This window comes from Ursus americanus, chromosome 2 (genome assembly GCF_024610735.1).
Source record: "Ursus americanus isolate L20-20 chromosome 2, mUrsAme1.1.p, whole genome shotgun sequence".
Taxonomy (NCBI): domain Eukaryota; kingdom Metazoa; phylum Chordata; class Mammalia; order Carnivora; family Ursidae; genus Ursus; species Ursus americanus.
Genome location: NC_142128.1, coordinates 55,830,704 through 55,849,386, shown reverse-complemented (window position 1 = coordinate 55,849,386; position 18,683 = coordinate 55,830,704). Strand labels below are relative to the sequence as shown.

General features: G+C 45.7%; 1 protein-coding gene across 1 annotated transcript in view; it reads right to left on the bottom strand.

The window, feature by feature from the left end:
- USH2A (usherin) overlaps positions 1-18,683 on the bottom strand; it is a 676,006-nt gene that overhangs the window by 3,149 nt on the left and 654,174 nt on the right. The window contains exons 65-69 of the mRNA XM_045809720.2: positions 17,870-18,108; positions 16,896-17,104; positions 10,331-10,507; positions 8,680-8,763; positions 4,300-4,544 (exon numbers count right to left, since the gene is read on the bottom strand). Coding sequence (XP_045665676.2) covers positions 4,300-4,544; positions 8,680-8,763; positions 10,331-10,507; positions 16,896-17,104; positions 17,870-18,108 — 954 coding nt within the window. The remainder of the gene's footprint in view (positions 1-4,299; positions 4,545-8,679; positions 8,764-10,330; positions 10,508-16,895; positions 17,105-17,869; positions 18,109-18,683) is intronic.

Here is an 18,683-nt window from a genome sequence, read left to right as displayed (position 1 = left end):
CCACAAAACAAATTCTTTGTTTCTCCAATGATAGCATAATCATGCAATCGTTCTGAGATGCATCTCAGGGTGTGTGTGTGTGTGTGTGTGTGTGTTGCAGGGATAGCTCTCGCGACCTATCCAAGGGAAAGAAAGTCAATCTGAGACACTGAGCAGGTGAATCCTGATCGATTCTGTTCAGAATCTTAGCCAATGTATCTGGAGCCCATGGACACCAACAATGGCTCTTTATTTTGCTCTACTAATGCAAATTCTACTCTCTTTCGTTTGCCTAACCTTCACTAATATTCTTCCAACTTTATGAGAACGGTTTACCTTCAACATCTTTTTTTTTAAAGCATCAGAAGAAGGCTCGCAAGTACATGTTATTACCTGGGTAGGATTAATTTAGGATTTCAGTGTGTTCCGGAATACTGCCCAGGGTCCTGGACACTCCAGATTTCACTTCTGCTAACCCTCCAGGACCGGTGACTAACACCCTCAATGCTGAAGATGAGCCAGTTTGGGGAGCCAGAGCCCCTGGCAGCCTGCCAGTCCCCACCAGCCCTTCCCCTCCTCACACCTCACTTGGCCACTTAGCAAAAGTTAACCAGTTGGGTACCACTCTGCTTTTCCCCAATGGTAAGGGGTATATGGGAGTAGGATGTTTTAATTCTTTTGTCTCCTCATCCCAGTTGAAGTCTATGTCTGGCCCCAGAGGCAGCTTGGCCTTGGTTTTCAGGGACTAGAAGGGCTAATCAGCAGCCCCCACCTGTTTTGTTTTGCTTTGTCTTGGTTTTGAATTTTATTGTGATAAGTACACTTCACATGAGATCTACTCTCTTAACAGATTGACAATACAGTATTGTTATCTGTAGAGACAATGTTGTGCAGCAGGTCTCTAGAACACCATCTTGCGGAACTGGAACTTTATACCTGTTAGTTAGCAATTCCCCGTTTGCCCCTCCCCCAGCTTGGCAACCTCCATATTTCGCTTCCATAATCTGTTTTGACACCTCATGTAAGAGGAAGCGTGAAATCCCCCACCTGTTTTCATTGGTTCTGAGACCCCACACACTGCTTACAGGACTTGTATTCTGTGTATGATATTCTTAACTCTCTTACGGCTATTCTCGGACTTTACTGTGCGTCCCACTTCCCGAGTGCTGGTCGAAAGACAGGTTCCTTTCTCAGAGCTGCAGGTCCTGCTCCTAGCGATGCTGATACTGATAATTGAAGGGCTTCACTTTGATGGAACAAAGCTTGACAAGACATGAGAGCTGTGAGCAACAGCACCACCGAGTTACTTCCCGTTGGAATCATGTGATTGCTTCTCGATCCCTCAGTGAGCCAAGTGGACAAAACTGGATTCCTCCTTGTGAAGGATTAGGAGGCAGTGGTGCCTGCCTGTAGGGTATGGGTCCAGAGACCGACGATTTGATCACGGACATGAGTTACACTGATGGTATGTGGGGAAGTGTTCCTGGAAGCACGCTTCACGTTACAGAGTCGATGTACCCAGCAGACGTCCGGAGTTTCTCTTCCACATTCTCCAGGCGCTCCATATGGCCCAGGGTTGATGTATCTGATGACCCCAGTCTAGAGAGGTCTTAGGTCTTCTGGGCCCTTCCATGCACTTCTGAACTCTAGAAATGGTGGTGCTTCTTTCGTGTAGGAACATGGCTTCCTCAGAGAGACAGAGTTACTCTTCCACAAGGGAAAGCTTTAAAGTATCTGCTCTTCCATGAGAATCTTCTGATGAATATACACTGAATAGTAGCACATGGCTGGTGGTTTGAGTTGGCCAGTCAATATTCATTCATTTCACAAATATTTGTGGAATATCTATTATACGCAGGCACTGTTCTGGGTATTGGGGTACAACAGTAAATGGCCCACAAAATCTCTGCCCTTGGAGAGCTCACATTCTCTTTGGGGAGCCAGACAAGCACATCTGCTATGGTGTCTTGTGGTGATGGTACAATGGAAAAGGAAAGTAGACGAAGAAGCTAGGGAATTTAATTTCACATGAAAGGGGAGGTGACATCTGTGCAGGGACCTGAATGAAGTGAGAATGGGAGCCACCCAAGGGCAGAGCAGGGGTGATGGCCCAGTGGGAGGAGCTTGATGTAATCAGGGACGAAGGCGGCTTGGAGAGTCAGGAGAGTGGGAGGAGGTACAGTTGGTGAGAACTGAGGACCAGATGATGGGGGACGTTGTCTTGGCTTCTCCACCACCAAGTCACTGTCCCATGGCTGCTCCCTCCCCCAGACACAAAGCATGGGCTTCAGAGGGATGACTGTCCCTCTGTGCCCCCACTTCCACTACTTGGGCCTGATACGGCTTTGTCAGCCCCTTAACCACTGTTTGTTGCCGGGTCCTGGACAAGTGAGGAGATTTGGATAGCAGGCGATTTACCCATTTCTATTTTTTAAAGTGTTGAAACTCAACCAGTTTGACTAGGCTTCTGTGCTTTTTTTTGGTGCTGCTGTGATACTGTGATTTATAATAAATATATATCTGGTCTTCAGCCCGATGTCTGGCACAGGGCTTCTGAAACCCTTGGAATTTCTTAAGTGAGGAGAGCCACAAAGGTGTCTTTTGTCATGTTAATGAGTGACTTTTGGACCTGCCTAAGGATGGCAGCTGGTTGTCAGGAGAACCAACCCTGTGATTAGAGGGTTGGGAATTCAGTCCCCCCTCAACATACCCCTGCCCCCCACCTCTGGAGAGGGGAGAGAGACTGGAGGCTGAATCAGTAGCCAATGGCCAGTGATTTGATGGATCAACACCTAAGTGATAAAGCCTCCATTGCGGGGTTCTGAGAGCTGCTGGGTTGGTAACGCCTGGAGGTTGCGGGAGTAGCGAGCTCAGCAGGGTGTGGAAACTCCGCACCCTGTCCCCAGGCCTCACCCTACACCTCTCTTCCATTGGGCTGTTCCTGAGTTCTGGCCTTTTGTAATAAACTGGTCATCCAGTAAGTAAAATGTTTCTCTGAGTTCTGTGAGCTGCTCTCGCAAATTATTTGAACCCAAGGAGGGGCCATTGCAAACTCCAGTCTGTAGCTGGTCTGTCAGAAGCCTGGTGACAACCTGGACTTGTGATTGGTGTCTGAAGTTGGGGGGCGGGGACATCTTGGAGAACTGGACCCTAAATTTGTAAAATCTGACGTCATCTCTCGGTAGATAGAATTGAGTTCAGTTGTAGGACCCCGGCTCATGTGCAAGAATTGCTTATTGTGGAAGAGCTCCCCCATGCGGTGGAAGTGGCCATCAGTGTTAGCTGCACAGGCTGGCCGCAAGCTCAGCCTTTGTGCACACTGGGAAAAAGGTGATTTCTCAGGCAAATGTGGCCCTTTGGACGCACGGCTTGGAAAGAACTGGCGCCAGGTGGGAATTAGAATTTGTAGCCTTTCCTCCTCCAGGTAGACAGCCCTACACCACAGTGCACCTTCCAATTCAGTCCCCTTTTACCCCTTCAGCAAGTGCTCTGGGCCACGAGCCTCCTGCACCACCACATGTGCGGCCTCAGCCCCCCAAGACCTTTGCCTGACCTCCTGTCTTGGGAGCAGGTGGTTGGGAGCTTTGGGGAGCCACTCACCCTCAGCGGCCCAGGGTGTCAGAGCCAGGGGACAAACTGAGTGCGGCGTGCACTTTAGTTTCTCCCTAGATCCCCTTCTTATTGCTAACCCCCCACCAAGTTGAGCAGTTATATAAGCTGTAAGTTCCCCAGGTGATTTCAGTACACAGCCCCTCACCGCCCCCCGATGTACAGTGTGAGAGCGGAAATACTCATCCCTGGTTGCACCGGAGAGTCAGGTTTGCAGTTAAATAAAAGTATACCAACCCCCGGACCCCACCCCAAAGCAATGGAATCAGAGTTTCTGGGATAAGGCCCAGGCAATGGCGTTTTTAAACACTTCCCAGGTGTCTTTGCCCTTTGAGCTGCTCTAACAGAATCCCGTAGACTGGGTAGCTTATAAACAACAGAAATTACTTCTCAAGTTCTGGAGACTGGGAAGTCCAAGCTCACGGTGCTGGCAAATGGAGTGTCTGGTGGGTGCCTGCTTCCTGGGGGCAAGAAGATGGGGGTCTTCTTTTCTTGCTGTGTCCTCACATGGAGGAAGGGACAAGAACGCTCTCCGGTGGTCTCTTCATAAGGCCACTATTAGCCTTCCTTGGTCCCCTTAGTCCCCAGTTTAATCAAACATAACTGTCATCTAGTCCTTTGTTACCATGACTCTGGAAATATTTCCCCCTAAATAAAAGCGAGTATTCCAGCGCAGTGAGAGGGAACTGGGTCCCACCTTCAGACACATACCACATGGGTTTCCCCCGGTAGGTAGACACTCAGTGGAGACATTCTCTTCTGAACAGGTACTAAGGGAGGTCTCTCTCTGATATATGGTTCTTTGTGGATTTTTCTTTGTAGTATCAGAGACAGAAAAATGGCCAACAAGATCAAGCCTAGCATTGCCATTAACACAATGAACCATAACTCGCTGTAGAACTCGGTGCTTTTGTTCCCCGATCCTCTCTTTTCTCCAGGAGTCGTCACAACCAGGCCTGCAAAACCCAGGGACAGGAAAGGGAAATGTTATTTCAGAAGGCAATTTTGCGATCCCTTGCCCTGTTGTTCGATAGTAAATTGGAAAGGAGTTTAAAGCCCCTTGTCTCATGGTGCTTGTTCAGGCCAGGGAAATGGTGCCGTGTGTGGCAGGGAGAAGCTTACAGCCCTCGGGAGGCCTCTCTGACACTCCTCGTGGGAAATCACTGCTGCCTTTGCACGTGTCCTGGGAAAGACGGGGAGGATGAGGGGATTTTTAAAGGGGGTTACCAGAGTAACCTTGAGGAATGCCTGCTTCACCATGTGTGCCCTGAGAGCAAAGTCTTTTCTTGGGCAGTGGACTCTTGTGAGGGCCCAGCCTTACTAACATCGCTGCGGAGAACCTATTAGATACATACAGTCAATGCTGAGGAGATCCAGGGTCCCCTGACTTCATGCAACAGCCCGGTTCCTGGGAAGTTTTGTGCAAACTGGATTAGAAACATCAGATCCTGTTTTCTCGTACCCTGGCCTCTCTGTGACATAGCAAAAGCTCTACAGTCATCACTCAAGTACCCTCAGACAGCTTCCCCTGGACAGAAATCCTTTGGCAGTAAGACCGCTCACTCTTGATTTCTGTTCAAGCGTTGCAAGTTCAGGCGATGTGGTTCTCTGCACGTGAGTCTCATCACAGTAGCTCACACGGAATGAGCATGAATTTACCTTGTGCAGGCCCACAGCTCTCAAGTCCGCGGGTGCGGAGGAAGCTGGAATGAGCCAGGGCAGGCAGGAGAAAGGCTTCCAGGGCTCGCGGCAGGGCAGCAGGAGGCAGTGAGGTCAAGCAAACGGAGCAGGAGCCTGAGCGGGGCTCAGAGGTCATCTCCAGCCCAGCCACTTGCTGGGGCTGTTGGCTAGGATGTCACGGGAAGTTACTCAAATAAGAGGGCTGCACACTTGCCGCAGAAGGGAGGAGGGGAAGGGACAAAGCTGGGGCGAAATGTGTTTTGTTTTGCAGAACGAACAGTTCCAGCCCAAGGAACAGCCAAGCAGGTGTTTCACCCGAGAGCCCCTCGCTCGCTGTGTCTCGCCCAACAGCCCCTTCTGTGAGCCAGTTGCAACAGGACTGGGTGAGGACCAGCCCGGGCGTTGTGCTGAAGTTATCTTTAGCTCATTATAATACCAAGATCACTTCCTATCGATGGTCTTTTCAGCTGTTTTTTTGAACGGCCAATGTTGGCTCTAGCATGTCGATGTGCGAGGCATGTACAATTGAACCAAAAGTGCCTCTGTAAGCCCCCCATGCCCACCCCCTAATGCACTGAAACCAAAGCTCCCTGTACTAACCCCACGGGGAGACAGAGCTTTCGCCCTGTCTCCTCAACTTGTAACAAATAATAAAAACTTCTTCGCTTTCAACACGTCCTGCGGGTGTGCTCAGCTTGATGCACTCCAAGCAGCGAAGCCGTGACTGGGCTCGCAGGGCGGCTCGGAAGCCCGTGGACCCGCGCAGCAGTCACGCAGGCTGGTGTGCGCGGGAGCCGGGGCTGCTCTTCCAGAGCCGGTGCTCGCGGCCAGAGGAAGAAGGGCAAACGGACGCCGTGGCAAGCGCCTCTTCGCTCCTCGCACCAACTCCCCCTTCGCAGCGCCTCAAGGACTGGGTGGCCTGTTGGACACTTGACACCCACATTTTCAGTGGAAGGGAAGGGGAGGGCTTCAGAATCGGGGTGAGGAGGTTTAAGAGGAGAGAAGGTGACTGAGACTACATTTCGAGCTCCCTAAGAGGGGCCCCCCGACTTAGCTAACCCTGACTCGACTTCTGATAGCTCTGTGGTGAAAGAAGTCACTCGGCCTCTCTGGGCCTCTGCTTCCCCATCTCTAACGTAAAGAGTTAGAGTGAAATCCCTGCCCAGTTCCAGCAGGTAGGAATTCCCCTAATTAGGAACCAATGTGTGTTGTTTGAATTAAAAAATCCCCCAACAACCTTGGTTCTTTGCTGAAGAGTTGAATTTCCTCTGTGTGGCACAGGGTTGTAACTCCGGAAACAGATCTGATGGGCCCAGTGGGCCCCTTGCTTGGGAGGACACAGGGAATGTAGGGCAGCCTGCCTGAGGGAAGCCACAGAAAGAAAGCAGCCCTCAGAACAGGAGGAGGGAAATGAGGATCGCCAGACTTTCGTGCTTCAAGGCTGCCTCAGGCAAGGGAACAGGAACATTTTAAAAGTTACATCATAAAATTAAAACTGACTATGGATATTAGCTGGACAATACATCTTGGAATTTTTTCATAACTTCTCACCGTCCTTGGTGTTCCTTCTCTCATCAGTGGAACCTCAGTTTGTATTCAGGAACCCAATACAGGCTTCCCCTCTTTTATGGAGCACTTAAAATCGGGATGGTGTACCTTTATCTCTTCTCAGTTTTCTTTTCAAAGTCCCTTTGATTTCAAGGGACTCTACCCATCAAATGGGAGCTTCAGGGTCAGGCTAGGGAACTGCGGTGGCTGAGCCTCTATTTCAGAGAAAAACCCCCGTGGTGTCAGAGTTGATCCCACCCCATGCATTGCCCGCCTCAGGGAGGATGTACTTGCTCCTGACCTTGGGGACCGGACAGGCTGGATTTGGAGGTGGCTCAATCTAGGTTATGAGGTTTTGCTTAGCTCATGATCCTGGCCCCCTGCATTGGAGTCATTGGGTGGGGCTTGCTTATTTTTATATATTTTTTTTAATTTTTAAAATCTGATGATAATTGACACACAATGTTATGGGCAGGGCTGGTTGAAAGAGCAGATTCCTGGGTCCTACTGACTCGATCTCTGCCAGGGGCCTGGAAACGATATAACAAACAAGCACACGGAGATGATTCTTATGCACACTTAAGTTTGAGAACTGCTGCCTAAGAAAAAGGATGGGGCAGTAGTCAGCAGAGAGACCATGTTCAAATTCTCATCTTAGCAACGAGCTCGTGGAGCATTCTTGGGTAAAATCCAGTGTCCCTTAGGCCTCCGTCGGTCCACTCCACTTGTGGAAACATTGGAGCTGCTAAAGGAATACCAAATAGGGGCGCCTGGGTGTCTCAGTGGGTTAAGCGTCTGACTCTTGATTTCAATTCAGGTCCTGATCTTAGGGTCGTGAGATCAAGCCCCGAGTAGGGTGTGGAGCCTACTTAAGATTCTCTCTCTCCCTGGCCCTCTGCCCTCGCCTCTCTTCCTCTCTAAAAAAACAAAAACACAAAACCAAATAAAGTCTACTCTATCCCACAGCTGCTATGAAATGAAATGGAATAGACTATGTGGAAGGAATTGTGTTAGGTATTGTACAAAAATTGTACATGGCATCCAGACATGTAAAGTCTGGAATCGTAGAATAATATATATATATTTTTGTGATCGAAATTACCATCAATGACAATATATATATATATGTTTACCTGTGGTTTAAAATTTTTGGACGTTTGTATTAAAAAACTATACAGGCATACAGATTTGCTATAACATTGGTTACTGGAATCTAAAGTGGGGTATCAGTCCCAATTCTGTTCTAATGGAAAAGATCTGGCATTTCTCTAACTTGCCCTTTGAAACTGTAAAGTATTACACATGTTAGATTCAAAGATTGTAGGTAGAACTCAATTTAAAAGATGCTCCATAAAAATTACAATTTCATCTCTTCAGTTAAATTACTTGGTAATAACAATCAATCATAATCTTTTAAAGAGAACACAACAGAGAAATCTTCCCAATTCACCATTTTAGGCTCTGAATCTGCAATATTATCTCTATTATCAACACAAATTGGCATTAGTATTTTCTCTCTTCCTCTGATCTCTTTTCTCTAACTTCCTGTATAAAGCACGTTTTTTGGTCAACAAAGTCTTAAGCTCTTTACCGTCAGGTTTTGTGGGTAGAAGAGAATTTCGCCAAATCTCTCTGTGTCTATAATTCAATGAGTTGGTATTTTAAGAGTACCACATGTCCTAACTCCTTGCCTAATGTAATTTCCATGAGAACCTTTAAAAACATTTCTTATAATACTTAACACAGTTCCTTCCATATAGTCTATGCTAATACATTAGCACAAGTATGTATAAACAAACATGCTTGTTTCTATAGAAAAATGAATAGGTTCTATACTAAATATAATATGAGTTAAATGTTTACCAAATCCGGTGGAGGTATCATATTGGACCACGGGCGTCTTAACGCTTCCTTCATCCGTGGTGCAGATGACCTGGAAAAAGAAGGCTAGAAAAACGGTACATGACTTGGTCATTCCACACCTACAAAGAGTGGGCAGACTTTTAGAAGAGCAACGTATCACAGCACAGAAAAGTCTGAAAATAGTTTTCCAGCACAAGTTGTGAGGTTTTATCTAATAGGCAAACTTATTTCTAATATTAAAATTGCCAAGAAAAATAGCTATCATTAGTGTAATAATAGTATATATTTATAAGTAATAGAACTAACGAAGCTCAGAGCTTCTATAGCAAAAAAAAAAAAATTATCAGAAGAGTAAAGGATAATACCCAGTGTACCTTGCTGTTCTGTACCTGGTCCACACCTGTCCCTTCAGAAGGTACAGGTACACTTTACACTGTGTGACCCAAAGTTTCTAAGCAGGAGAGCTCAAGCGGGATCTTGGAAATCAAATGGTCCAAATACTTCTTTCAATAGCAGGGAACTTGAGGGATGCAACTCTTTATAAGGCCACACAGATGGTTAGAGGCCTGCCCGGGAGTAGAACCTAGATTTCCTGACTATGGGGCCATCTGCTTGTCACAACGGCTGCCTTAGGTGACCGAGAACTGTGACCGTGGAAATGTGTAGCCCAATTATAAAAATGTTACTGATAAATTTCAAATACTATAAATGCGATGCTGGAGCTCATTATTTATCTGTACTTCTAACCAAAATCAATAGTATTTTCAAGGAAATTTTTTTAAAAAGTCCGGTAATGAATTCACGTTATAAATCCGGAGTGCTTAACACATCTTCACATCTCTTGGTCTTGCGGTCACATTAATCATTAGGAAATACTTAATACTGGGGCGCCTGGGTGGCTCAGTCTGTGAAGCGCCTGACTCTTGGTTTCGGCTCAGGTCAGGATCTCAGGGTCATGAGATCCAGTCCCGTGTAGGGCTCCACACTCAACATGAAGTCTGCTTGGTATTCTCTCTCACCCTCTGTCCACCCCCTACCCCTGCTCGTACTCTCTCTCTCTCAAAAATAAATAAATTCTTTGAAAAAAAAATACTTAGTACCTTGTAAAGCTTTTTCTCATTTCAGTTTAAAAACCAGACAAAAAGAAGAACATGTCATCAAACAGGGAGAAAGAGTCGGTTTTCAAAGGCAAAGGGCTGTTGTTTGAGGAATGGATACCAAGGTTGGTTAAGGAAAGCCCTCACTCAGGGCGCTTAAGAGTTAGAGATGGTCACTGCCTGCTCAGTCTCCGTTTGGAGGCTGTGGATTCATCAAGGAAATATCTGAAGTCCCCAAAAGTGCATGATTTCAGGGTATTCAGTGACTACTCGTCAGTACTATTTCTCTTATGGTGCCTGCGCTCTTGCTCCTTCATGGGGACACTCAAGTCACACCGAGGCATCACTCTCCCTCCTTCTGCCTCATAGTGGCAATGCATCAAGCTGCACCTGGGAAGGGGGAGCTCATTCATGGGGAGCTGCAACTTTTCCACAAGCAGTGGCCACGGAAACCAAGACATTTTAACGATGAGCTCCTTCTGGTCATCTTCCAGATGGAATATCAGACGGGGACCAGAGCTCCTGACACTATGAAATGGGAGTCAGAAACTAACTTCTGTCCGCCGTCCTCGGTAGGTAGAGGGTGGTATCGAAGCCACTGTACACACGCTGGCCTCCGTCGGTCACCACGAACTCCTTCAGCGGGCCGTTCAGCAGGAAAGAGCCACTCCAGTCCACACGCACCAGAGACAAATTGCTGTCCACCAAGAATGGGGCTTGGTACTGGGGCACTGTTGCGAGAAAGTTGTATGTTTTAAAAATGGTTACCTCGGAGTATGTGTGTGTATGTATGTCTTTTTAAAAAAATATGCTCCCCTATATAGGCACTGCTGGAACTCTTCATATTTTCCTCAGTGTTTAAAAGCAAACAAACCTGGCATTGGGGGGTGAAAAGAAGACCAATGGGAACATGTGTGAGATGCTTTCTCAGCAACGTTGCACCTGCTTTCTAAAAAAAAAAAAAATCAATGGAGAGCAGTGTTTTATGAAATAAAACTACTAACATACAATGGTTGTGCTTACCAACAGAACCCTGGAGCTCATATTTTGTTGCATTTTCCCTCTTTTAACGGGTAAAGTATCCTTAACACCATTAACTACAGTAGATTGCTATTTTTCATATCGAATCAATATTTATTGCTACAAAGCCCCAAGGACTAGATGAAGTTAATATATTTTTTTTTCTCCAAACTAAACTGCTTAGATGGTGAATTATGTCCTTTTGGCACCCATTTATTTTTAAAGCTTTTTCTTGAACCGTTAGTTTGTTTTCTAAGATAGTTAAAAAGCCTTGCAAATAGCAATTCGACTATAATAATTCATTGCCCTGACTAATCAATCAATAGCATAGCACATTAGTATATAATCAAGTTCGGGGCTCCTAAGCATTATATCAGATACAGAAGCGACGTGGTGTGCAAATACAGGCATGTTCTCTTTCCAGTTTCCAGCTCCTTACTAAAACAAAGGAAAAACAATCCGTAACTGGGTCTCATCTTTTAAATGAATAACTTTTGCAGAAACAAATGAAGGGTTACCATATCATCTTGTCAAGTCAGAAGAGATTTATTTCATGAGATCTTGTTTTCTCCAAAATAATCAATACATTTGTAACAGCATTAAGATCCATCTATATACTAAATTGGCTTTTAAGAAAAGAAAAAAGGGAGTGGTGGAAATAAATTAGATGTCCTTCTTTCTTTAGAAATTAAACCCATCTGTTGCTGATGTTAGGAAATATAGCAAAATAAAGAATAATTATACTTTGGTCATTCCAGGATTTAACCACAAGACAACTTTGATTCTTATCTTTTAAAATAAGAAAGCCATAAGAAAATATTCCTGCAAATACAAAAACAAGAGCTACCAAACCTTCTTTAAATATCTGTTTTTCCAACACAAATTTTGCCCAATATCACAATGGAATATACTGTCGTATTTGTCTGTGGCTTCCCTCTGTCACTTAATTCAGTAGATTTCCACATCTCCTCTGCATTGTAACAGTATAAATAAAGAGGAGGCTTGTAAATAGTACAAAAATAGAAAGATGGGAGGTTTATTTGCCTTGCAGGACACGGAAATCCTCCAGGGGAAAGAGTGATTAAACAACCAAAATCATCAAAAATAATGGATTTGGAGACTGAGAAAATGGGAAAAGCCACTATGCCCTTTGCACTTGATGCGTTTTATCTCATTTAATCTTCAAAACCATCTTGTAAGAACTAGTTCCTAATTTTTCAGGCTCAGAGGAGCCAAGTAACTTGCTTAATGTCAGTTGCTGGTAGGAGACCAAGGATCTGGACCCAGACCTGCTAAACCGTAAAGCCCATGTTGCTTTGTTGTACCCAGTACACATTTACTCAAAGGAGCACAATTTACTAATTGCTTTATGGGTGCAGTCCAGTGGTGACTAGGGATTTTGTGAGTTGGTTATTAAACCCAACCGTTATTAAAAAGTAAAGTATGTAAACTGAAATAAATGGTAAACTGAAATAAATGGTATTAAAAGAAAGGTAATATGTACTCAACTTTCATAACTCCTTAATCATTTCCCTACACTGTATTATCTCTACTCTTGAGGTTATTTACGTCCGTGTGTCTGGACGGTACGGAGATTACAGAAGGCCCACCACTAGCCACCTCTTTCCAGCTGTGCTCTGTGCCGTCACACTGTCACCCTGAAATCAGCCACGGTGGGAGTAGTTACACCATGGAAACTGGCAAGTGCCTCCAATCAGGAGATTTTTCTCTCAAGAAGGCGAGTTGTTAAACATTCACACCTCACTTCTGTTCTGGTGCTGGAGGCGTAGTTAAGGCGGAGGGGGCTGAATGCGTTGCTACTGCCTCTCTGGACCCTTTTCTGAGTGTGTTAAGTGATCACGTTTATATAAAACTACAAATACTACTTCTAACGCACTTTGCGGTCTGTATTTCCGATCCATATTTTTTCTATTCTAGTGTGTATCATGAGTTAAAAGTAGCATGAATGGTATTTACAAACCCATATGATAGCCAGTCACGAATTGCACTTTTCCTTGTCTGTGGGTCCAGTACAGTGGACTGAGTGAGCCCTTTCTTCCTCGGTGCTACCTCTTCAATGGAAAGGAAGAACAGAAAGGAAGGAAATCTAAAATCTGTTCACTCTGGTTTTTTTTCCAGCATAAGGAAAAAAAAATCTGGCAAAACTCAGCTTGACGAATAACAAGAGAATTGGTTATACTTGCAAACCTCACACAGCTGTTTTGGCCTGGCCCTCTGGCCAATACACACACTCACAAAACTGGAATAATTGACAAAAGTGGCTTATGGTTGTATGATGAAGGGTAACTGCTTCTCAGGGATGGTGATTATATTTTCTCCCACTCCCTGAATATAGTAGCATTTTTATGAGTAAGTCAGAATTCATTTTACTGAGCTTTCATGTAGGCACAAATATTTTTCATGGCTCCTTTAAGATTTGTGAAGGGAGGATAGTGAGAAGAACAGGCAGGAAGATAAAGGAATTTGCATATTAGGAAAAGGGACTTCATCCACCTCCATTTTGACTTCAGTCTATACTTTCTAATTGATTAAGTTCTTTCCAGCTATCTCTGAATTCAGCAAAAGACCCTGCAGGCAAAGCATCCCATGATGGGAACTGAAACTACCCCTTCAAGCAATGAGGACTGCCCTGAGTCAGTGAGACCCCGTCCTGTGACTGACCCCAAAACAGTGGTCCACCAGACCTTCACTGCCCCCCGTATGTACCCACTGACCTTTGTCCATTTTCCTTATAGAAACCTAGAAGTGTTTTCAGCACTTTGGAGACAGGCTTCCAGATGGTAGCCAGCTGCCTTCCAGGTACTGGCCTCATGGAAATAAATTCCTTTCTTGTGTCCCCACCATTCAGCTCTCTGCCTCCAGATTTGTCAGCAGGGCGAGTGGCCGAACCTGGTCTGTTTGGGAGCCCCCAGAGCCAGATGCTCTTGCGCCCCGGCTCCGCAGTTACTATTAGACAGTAGACATTATTGAGAATCTGGCCACTTTGCTGGGATCAGGGCACAAGTGACAAGGAACGCAGCGTATGTGGCGCCAACACTAAGTTGAGAGGCTGAGAAGTTGTGGGTGCGTTCGGTCACTCATTAAACAGCGCATGCTGGGTGCTCAAACACAGCCGTCCAGGGCTGGAGACAAGATGGAGAAAGTGAGGACCGACTGCAGGAGGAGCAGGTTAGGAGGAAGATGCCAGCTGCGTCTGGGGCTGTCACATCTGGGCTGAGGTGAGGACGTGGGTGTGCGCGTGGGGTCTGGTTTCAAAGCAGAAGACGGGGGTAGCAGTGACCATCTGGGAGTCAGCCTTCGGAGCGGCAGCCTTGAAGTGGATGAACTCTAACCCCCCAAGAGCGAAGGCGAGAGGAGGGACAGAGTGGGGGGAAGGGTTGGGACTGAAACTGGAAGAGCTTGGTTGGTGTACGATCAACCAACAAACTGACTCAAACTGAATATCCAAAGAGGCAGGAGGGAGACCAGGAGACATTTAGGAAAACTAGGGAAACTGCTTGCTTGTTTGTTTATTAAATTCAATTTAGTTAACATAGATTGTATTCGTAGTTTCAGGGGCAGAATTTAGTGATTCATCAGTTGCGTATAACACCCAGTGCTCATTACTTCAAGTGCCCTCCTTAATGCCCATCTCCCAGTTACCCCATCCCCACACTGGCCTCCCCTCTAGCAACCCTCAGTTTGTTTCCTAGAGTTAACGAGTCTCTTCTGGTTTGCCTCCCTCTCTGCTTTCATCTTACTTTATTTTTCCTTCTCTTTAGGGAAACTGCTTTTTCAAAAAGGATTGAGGTTTCCACTGCCTTGAATAGTCCCGGGAAGTCAGTGAGAGTGAAAAATGCGCTCTGATTGTCACTCTGGGGGTCGAGGGCAAACTGAGGAAGAGACTGTCATGCAATGCTGAGGTGAAAATCAGTCTGGAGGAAGTTAAAGGGTAAACGGGAAGAAAGAAAATGGGCAAAGATGCGAAGAGTGTTCTTCAGACAAGTTTTGCTATGAAGGGAGGAGTGTGGCAGTCAGCAGAGGGGACGTGAGGGAGAGAAACAACTGTGACTCCAACCAGGATACACTGAAGGTCGCAGAGAGGAGGACAGTCATTAGTGGAAGGGCTGCTAGTAGAAGCACAAGAGGTGGGATTATTCCAGGTAGAGAGACCACCCTTCCTTGTGGCAGACAGAAATGAAGCCAATTGCAGGTGAGTGCTGTGGTCTGGGGTGGGAAGGGAGCAAAATTCTGACTGGAGACTTGTCTTTTCCTGGTGAACTTGGAGGCAAGGAGATCTGCAGAGAATATAGGGAGAGGCGAGAGAGGATAGGATGGGTGCGCGGGGGGTGAGGGTTTGGGGGGGAGGGGTGGGAGGATGTGGGAGGCTTGAAGAGGGTAGGGAGGGTCTGAAATCTTTCTTACAGACTAGGGTAACATAGTGGTACTGAGGGGGCCACTGAGCTGGGGGATCATGACTTTAGAGTAATAGTTCCACTTTCGAGGTGTGGAAACTGGCCGCTGACTTCAGCTCTGGCCTTAGTTGGGGGCCACTTCATGGTTCAGCTCCCAGAGCCTCCGGTCAGATTCTCGTCTACGTGAATGGCATCTTGGAACTGTAGTATATGGCCCACGGCCCTGCTTCAGTTTTCTCTTTCTGTAAATTTGGATAATAGCACTTACTTCATCGGCTTGTGCCGAGGATTATTTGTAAAATCCTTGAACAGTGCCAGGAACAAGCCTCGAAGAGTGACCAGTGGCCTAACATCCTGCCTTGCCGCCCAGTCACATTAAAGTCTTTATGTGGGGCATTGGACTTTAGTGAATGTGTAACTCTTACTTTAAAAAATGCCAATGCCAAATCCTGAAGATGAGATTATAATTTGATATAATGTGGCTGGAGAGCCAACTTGTGATAAGTATCCCAAGCCTTAAGATATTAATATTTGATGTAGTAAATTCCATTCATTGAAATTTAATTTGAAGATGATCGGATGTTCAAAGACTGGTTCACAAAGAAATTTCTCACCACATTTATAAAGAAAAATATAAGAACAACTAAAATGCCCAACCAATTCATAGGATGGAAAATTGTTTAGCCATTGAACTTGGTGGCTAAAGCATTTTTAATGTCATGGGAAATGCAAATAAAATAATGTCAAGTATAAAAAGCAGACTATGAAATTTTCATTAGAGTGATCTCAGCCACATAATAGAAACTGCATGAGAAAAGGATTAAAGGAATAAATTATGCCAAAAAGCTGATGTAGTTGCCTCTGGGTGGTGAGATTATAAGCAGGACTGGATTTACAGGTGTGTGAACCGCACAGCTGCACGGGGCCCCTCACATAAGAGTCAAGAACTTAGTTTGATGCTCTACTGTCACTGTCTTGAAATTCTTAGTGATTTTTGAATAAGGGGCCCCTTACCTTTATTTTCCACTGGGCCCTGCACATGGTGTAGCTGGTTCTGACTATAAGTACTAATTTTATTCTTAATCCTTTTTGCATTTGTTATTTTTTTAAAGTTTATTTATTGAAGTTATCTCTACACCCAACATAGGGCTCGAACTCATGACCCCAAGATCAGGAGTCCCATGTTCTTCTGATCGAGACAGCCAGGTGCCCTCTTTTTGTATTTGTCATTTTTAAACAATAGACAATATATACCTTATAAATTCTGAAAAGAAGTTATTTTATAGAAATGCAAGGAGGCCCCAATTTATTAGTTAATTGTTTTGCTTTTCTTGACAGTGCCGTGTCTCAATGCTTTCTGGAAATGCTTTCTAGATTATGCCATGCCATGTAATTTGAAAAGAAAAGGAGTGGCAAAGTAAAAAAAAAATCATCTCGGGGGCGCCTGGGTGGCTCAGTGGGTTAAGCGTCTGCCTTCTCAGGTCCTGGGATCAAGCCCCATGTAGCTGGGCCCCTTGCTCAGAGGGGAGCCTGCTTCTCCCTCTACCTGCCCCTCCCCCTCCCCCTGCTTGAGCATGCTTTGTCAAATAAATAAATAAAATCTGAAAAACAACAACAACAACAAGAACTGTCTCCTGGCTGCCCCCTACCCCTCTGGCTGTTGGTGGCAGCCACTTCTACTCACATTCTGTTTGGGTGATGAAACTGATCCATTCAGAAGCCGTGCTGCCCACCTCGTTGTGGGCCACAACTCTCAGTTTGTAGGTGGTGTAGGGCTGGAGGCCGGCAAGGCTGGCTGTGGACCCCGGCCCCTTGTACTTGGTCTCTGCCTGGCTGGGGCTGCACAGTGTGGCTAAATCCGGAGGGCAAGCCACGTGGAGCTGAAGCTCATAGCTAGAATCAGAAAGCAGGCAGTAAGATTAGTGTAACTTTCTCTCCAAACGGGGTGTATGTTGTGAGGAGACATTTTGTGTTCCCGGAACCACCAGGTCTTTCTGATTTCCATTCGTGGGAAACGGCTCTCAGCAACAATTTATTGAATGCCGCTGGAAATGAGCAGCAGATGGAACCAGAGGGGTCACACGTGCTCACACGTGCTGTCCCGCCAGCAACGTCGGTAGAGAGAAGACATGTCTCTCTTTTCAGAGAAGAGTGATACAATTTTTCTCCTCTGTTGAAAATAGAGAATATCTTTTTTTAAACAAATAAATAAAAGCCAACCAACCAACAAAAATAAAACAATATGTTTTTGTCCAGATTATTTTGAGTGAAATACCTTCCTTGTTTTTCCAAACAGTGGTTCATGACAACATTTTAAATTAGATCAAGGAAGTTCTGATTTAACCCCAGGAGTTTCCTATGTTCCAGCGGAGGCCTATAGAAGGAATAATTCCAGGGACCCATGAGAAGGAGCCTCTTCTTTCAGGGAATGCAAACACACTGCACCATCTTTCTTATTTAAAGACAATTTGGTTGTTCACCTTTCTATCTAGTTGATTTTGTGATTTAAACACTTTGCAGGGAACATTACAACTCAAATCAATTTACTTGTCTGGTTTGTTATAGGTATTTGTTCAACAAGCACGGCAGTGCCGGGCAGCTACAAGTCCGTATGCGTGTCTCATTTCGGCTCATTCATCCTCTTGTCTGGCCCATTACCTTTGAATGACACCGTTGGGGAACAGGGGTGGGCTCCACTGGAAGGAAGCTGTCCTCGAGGACAGCGTCTGGATTTGGGGAGAGGACAGTCCCGAGGGTGGAGCAGGATGAGTTCTCAGCTCTGCTGTGGGCCCTTTGCTGCAACAATTGAAGCAGGTGCAGGCCTCCACCCCGATGGAGTACGTGGTGAAGGGCTGCAGGCCATGGAGAGTCTGCTGGGTGGCCATGCCTTCCGACAGCTGTAGGAAGACAGAGGGGACAAGATGAGGCCGTGTCACAGATCACAGACAACTGGTTACTGTTGATCATGCATCCCACCTCCTACGAAGACAGTGCCACACTCCGTACCCTGGGAGATGCCCCGAAGCATTTAGCATAGCATTGACCCTCAAGGAATTGCCAGTCCGCTTGGAGAAGCATGACTTAAACAGGCAAAAAACGTAATGATATAAATGGTTCGAAGTTTGAGGCAATGGGATAGAAATCACAAGGCATAATATTGTTTATCACTGTAGAAAGATAATAGAATATGGCACAAAACATGCAATATATATACACACACACACATACACCCATATTTGAGAGAGAGAGAGAGTGAGCACACCAGCAGGAGAGACAAGGGGAGAGGGAGAGAGAATCCCAAGCAGACTCCACACTGAGCACAGAGCCCTAAGAGGAGCTGGATCTCACTACCCTGAGATCGTGACCCGAGCCGAAACCAAGTCAGATATGCCACCAACTGCACCACTCAGGTGCCCCGCAAAATATATATTTTTAAATTTTTATTTAAATTCCAGTTAGTGAACATACAGTG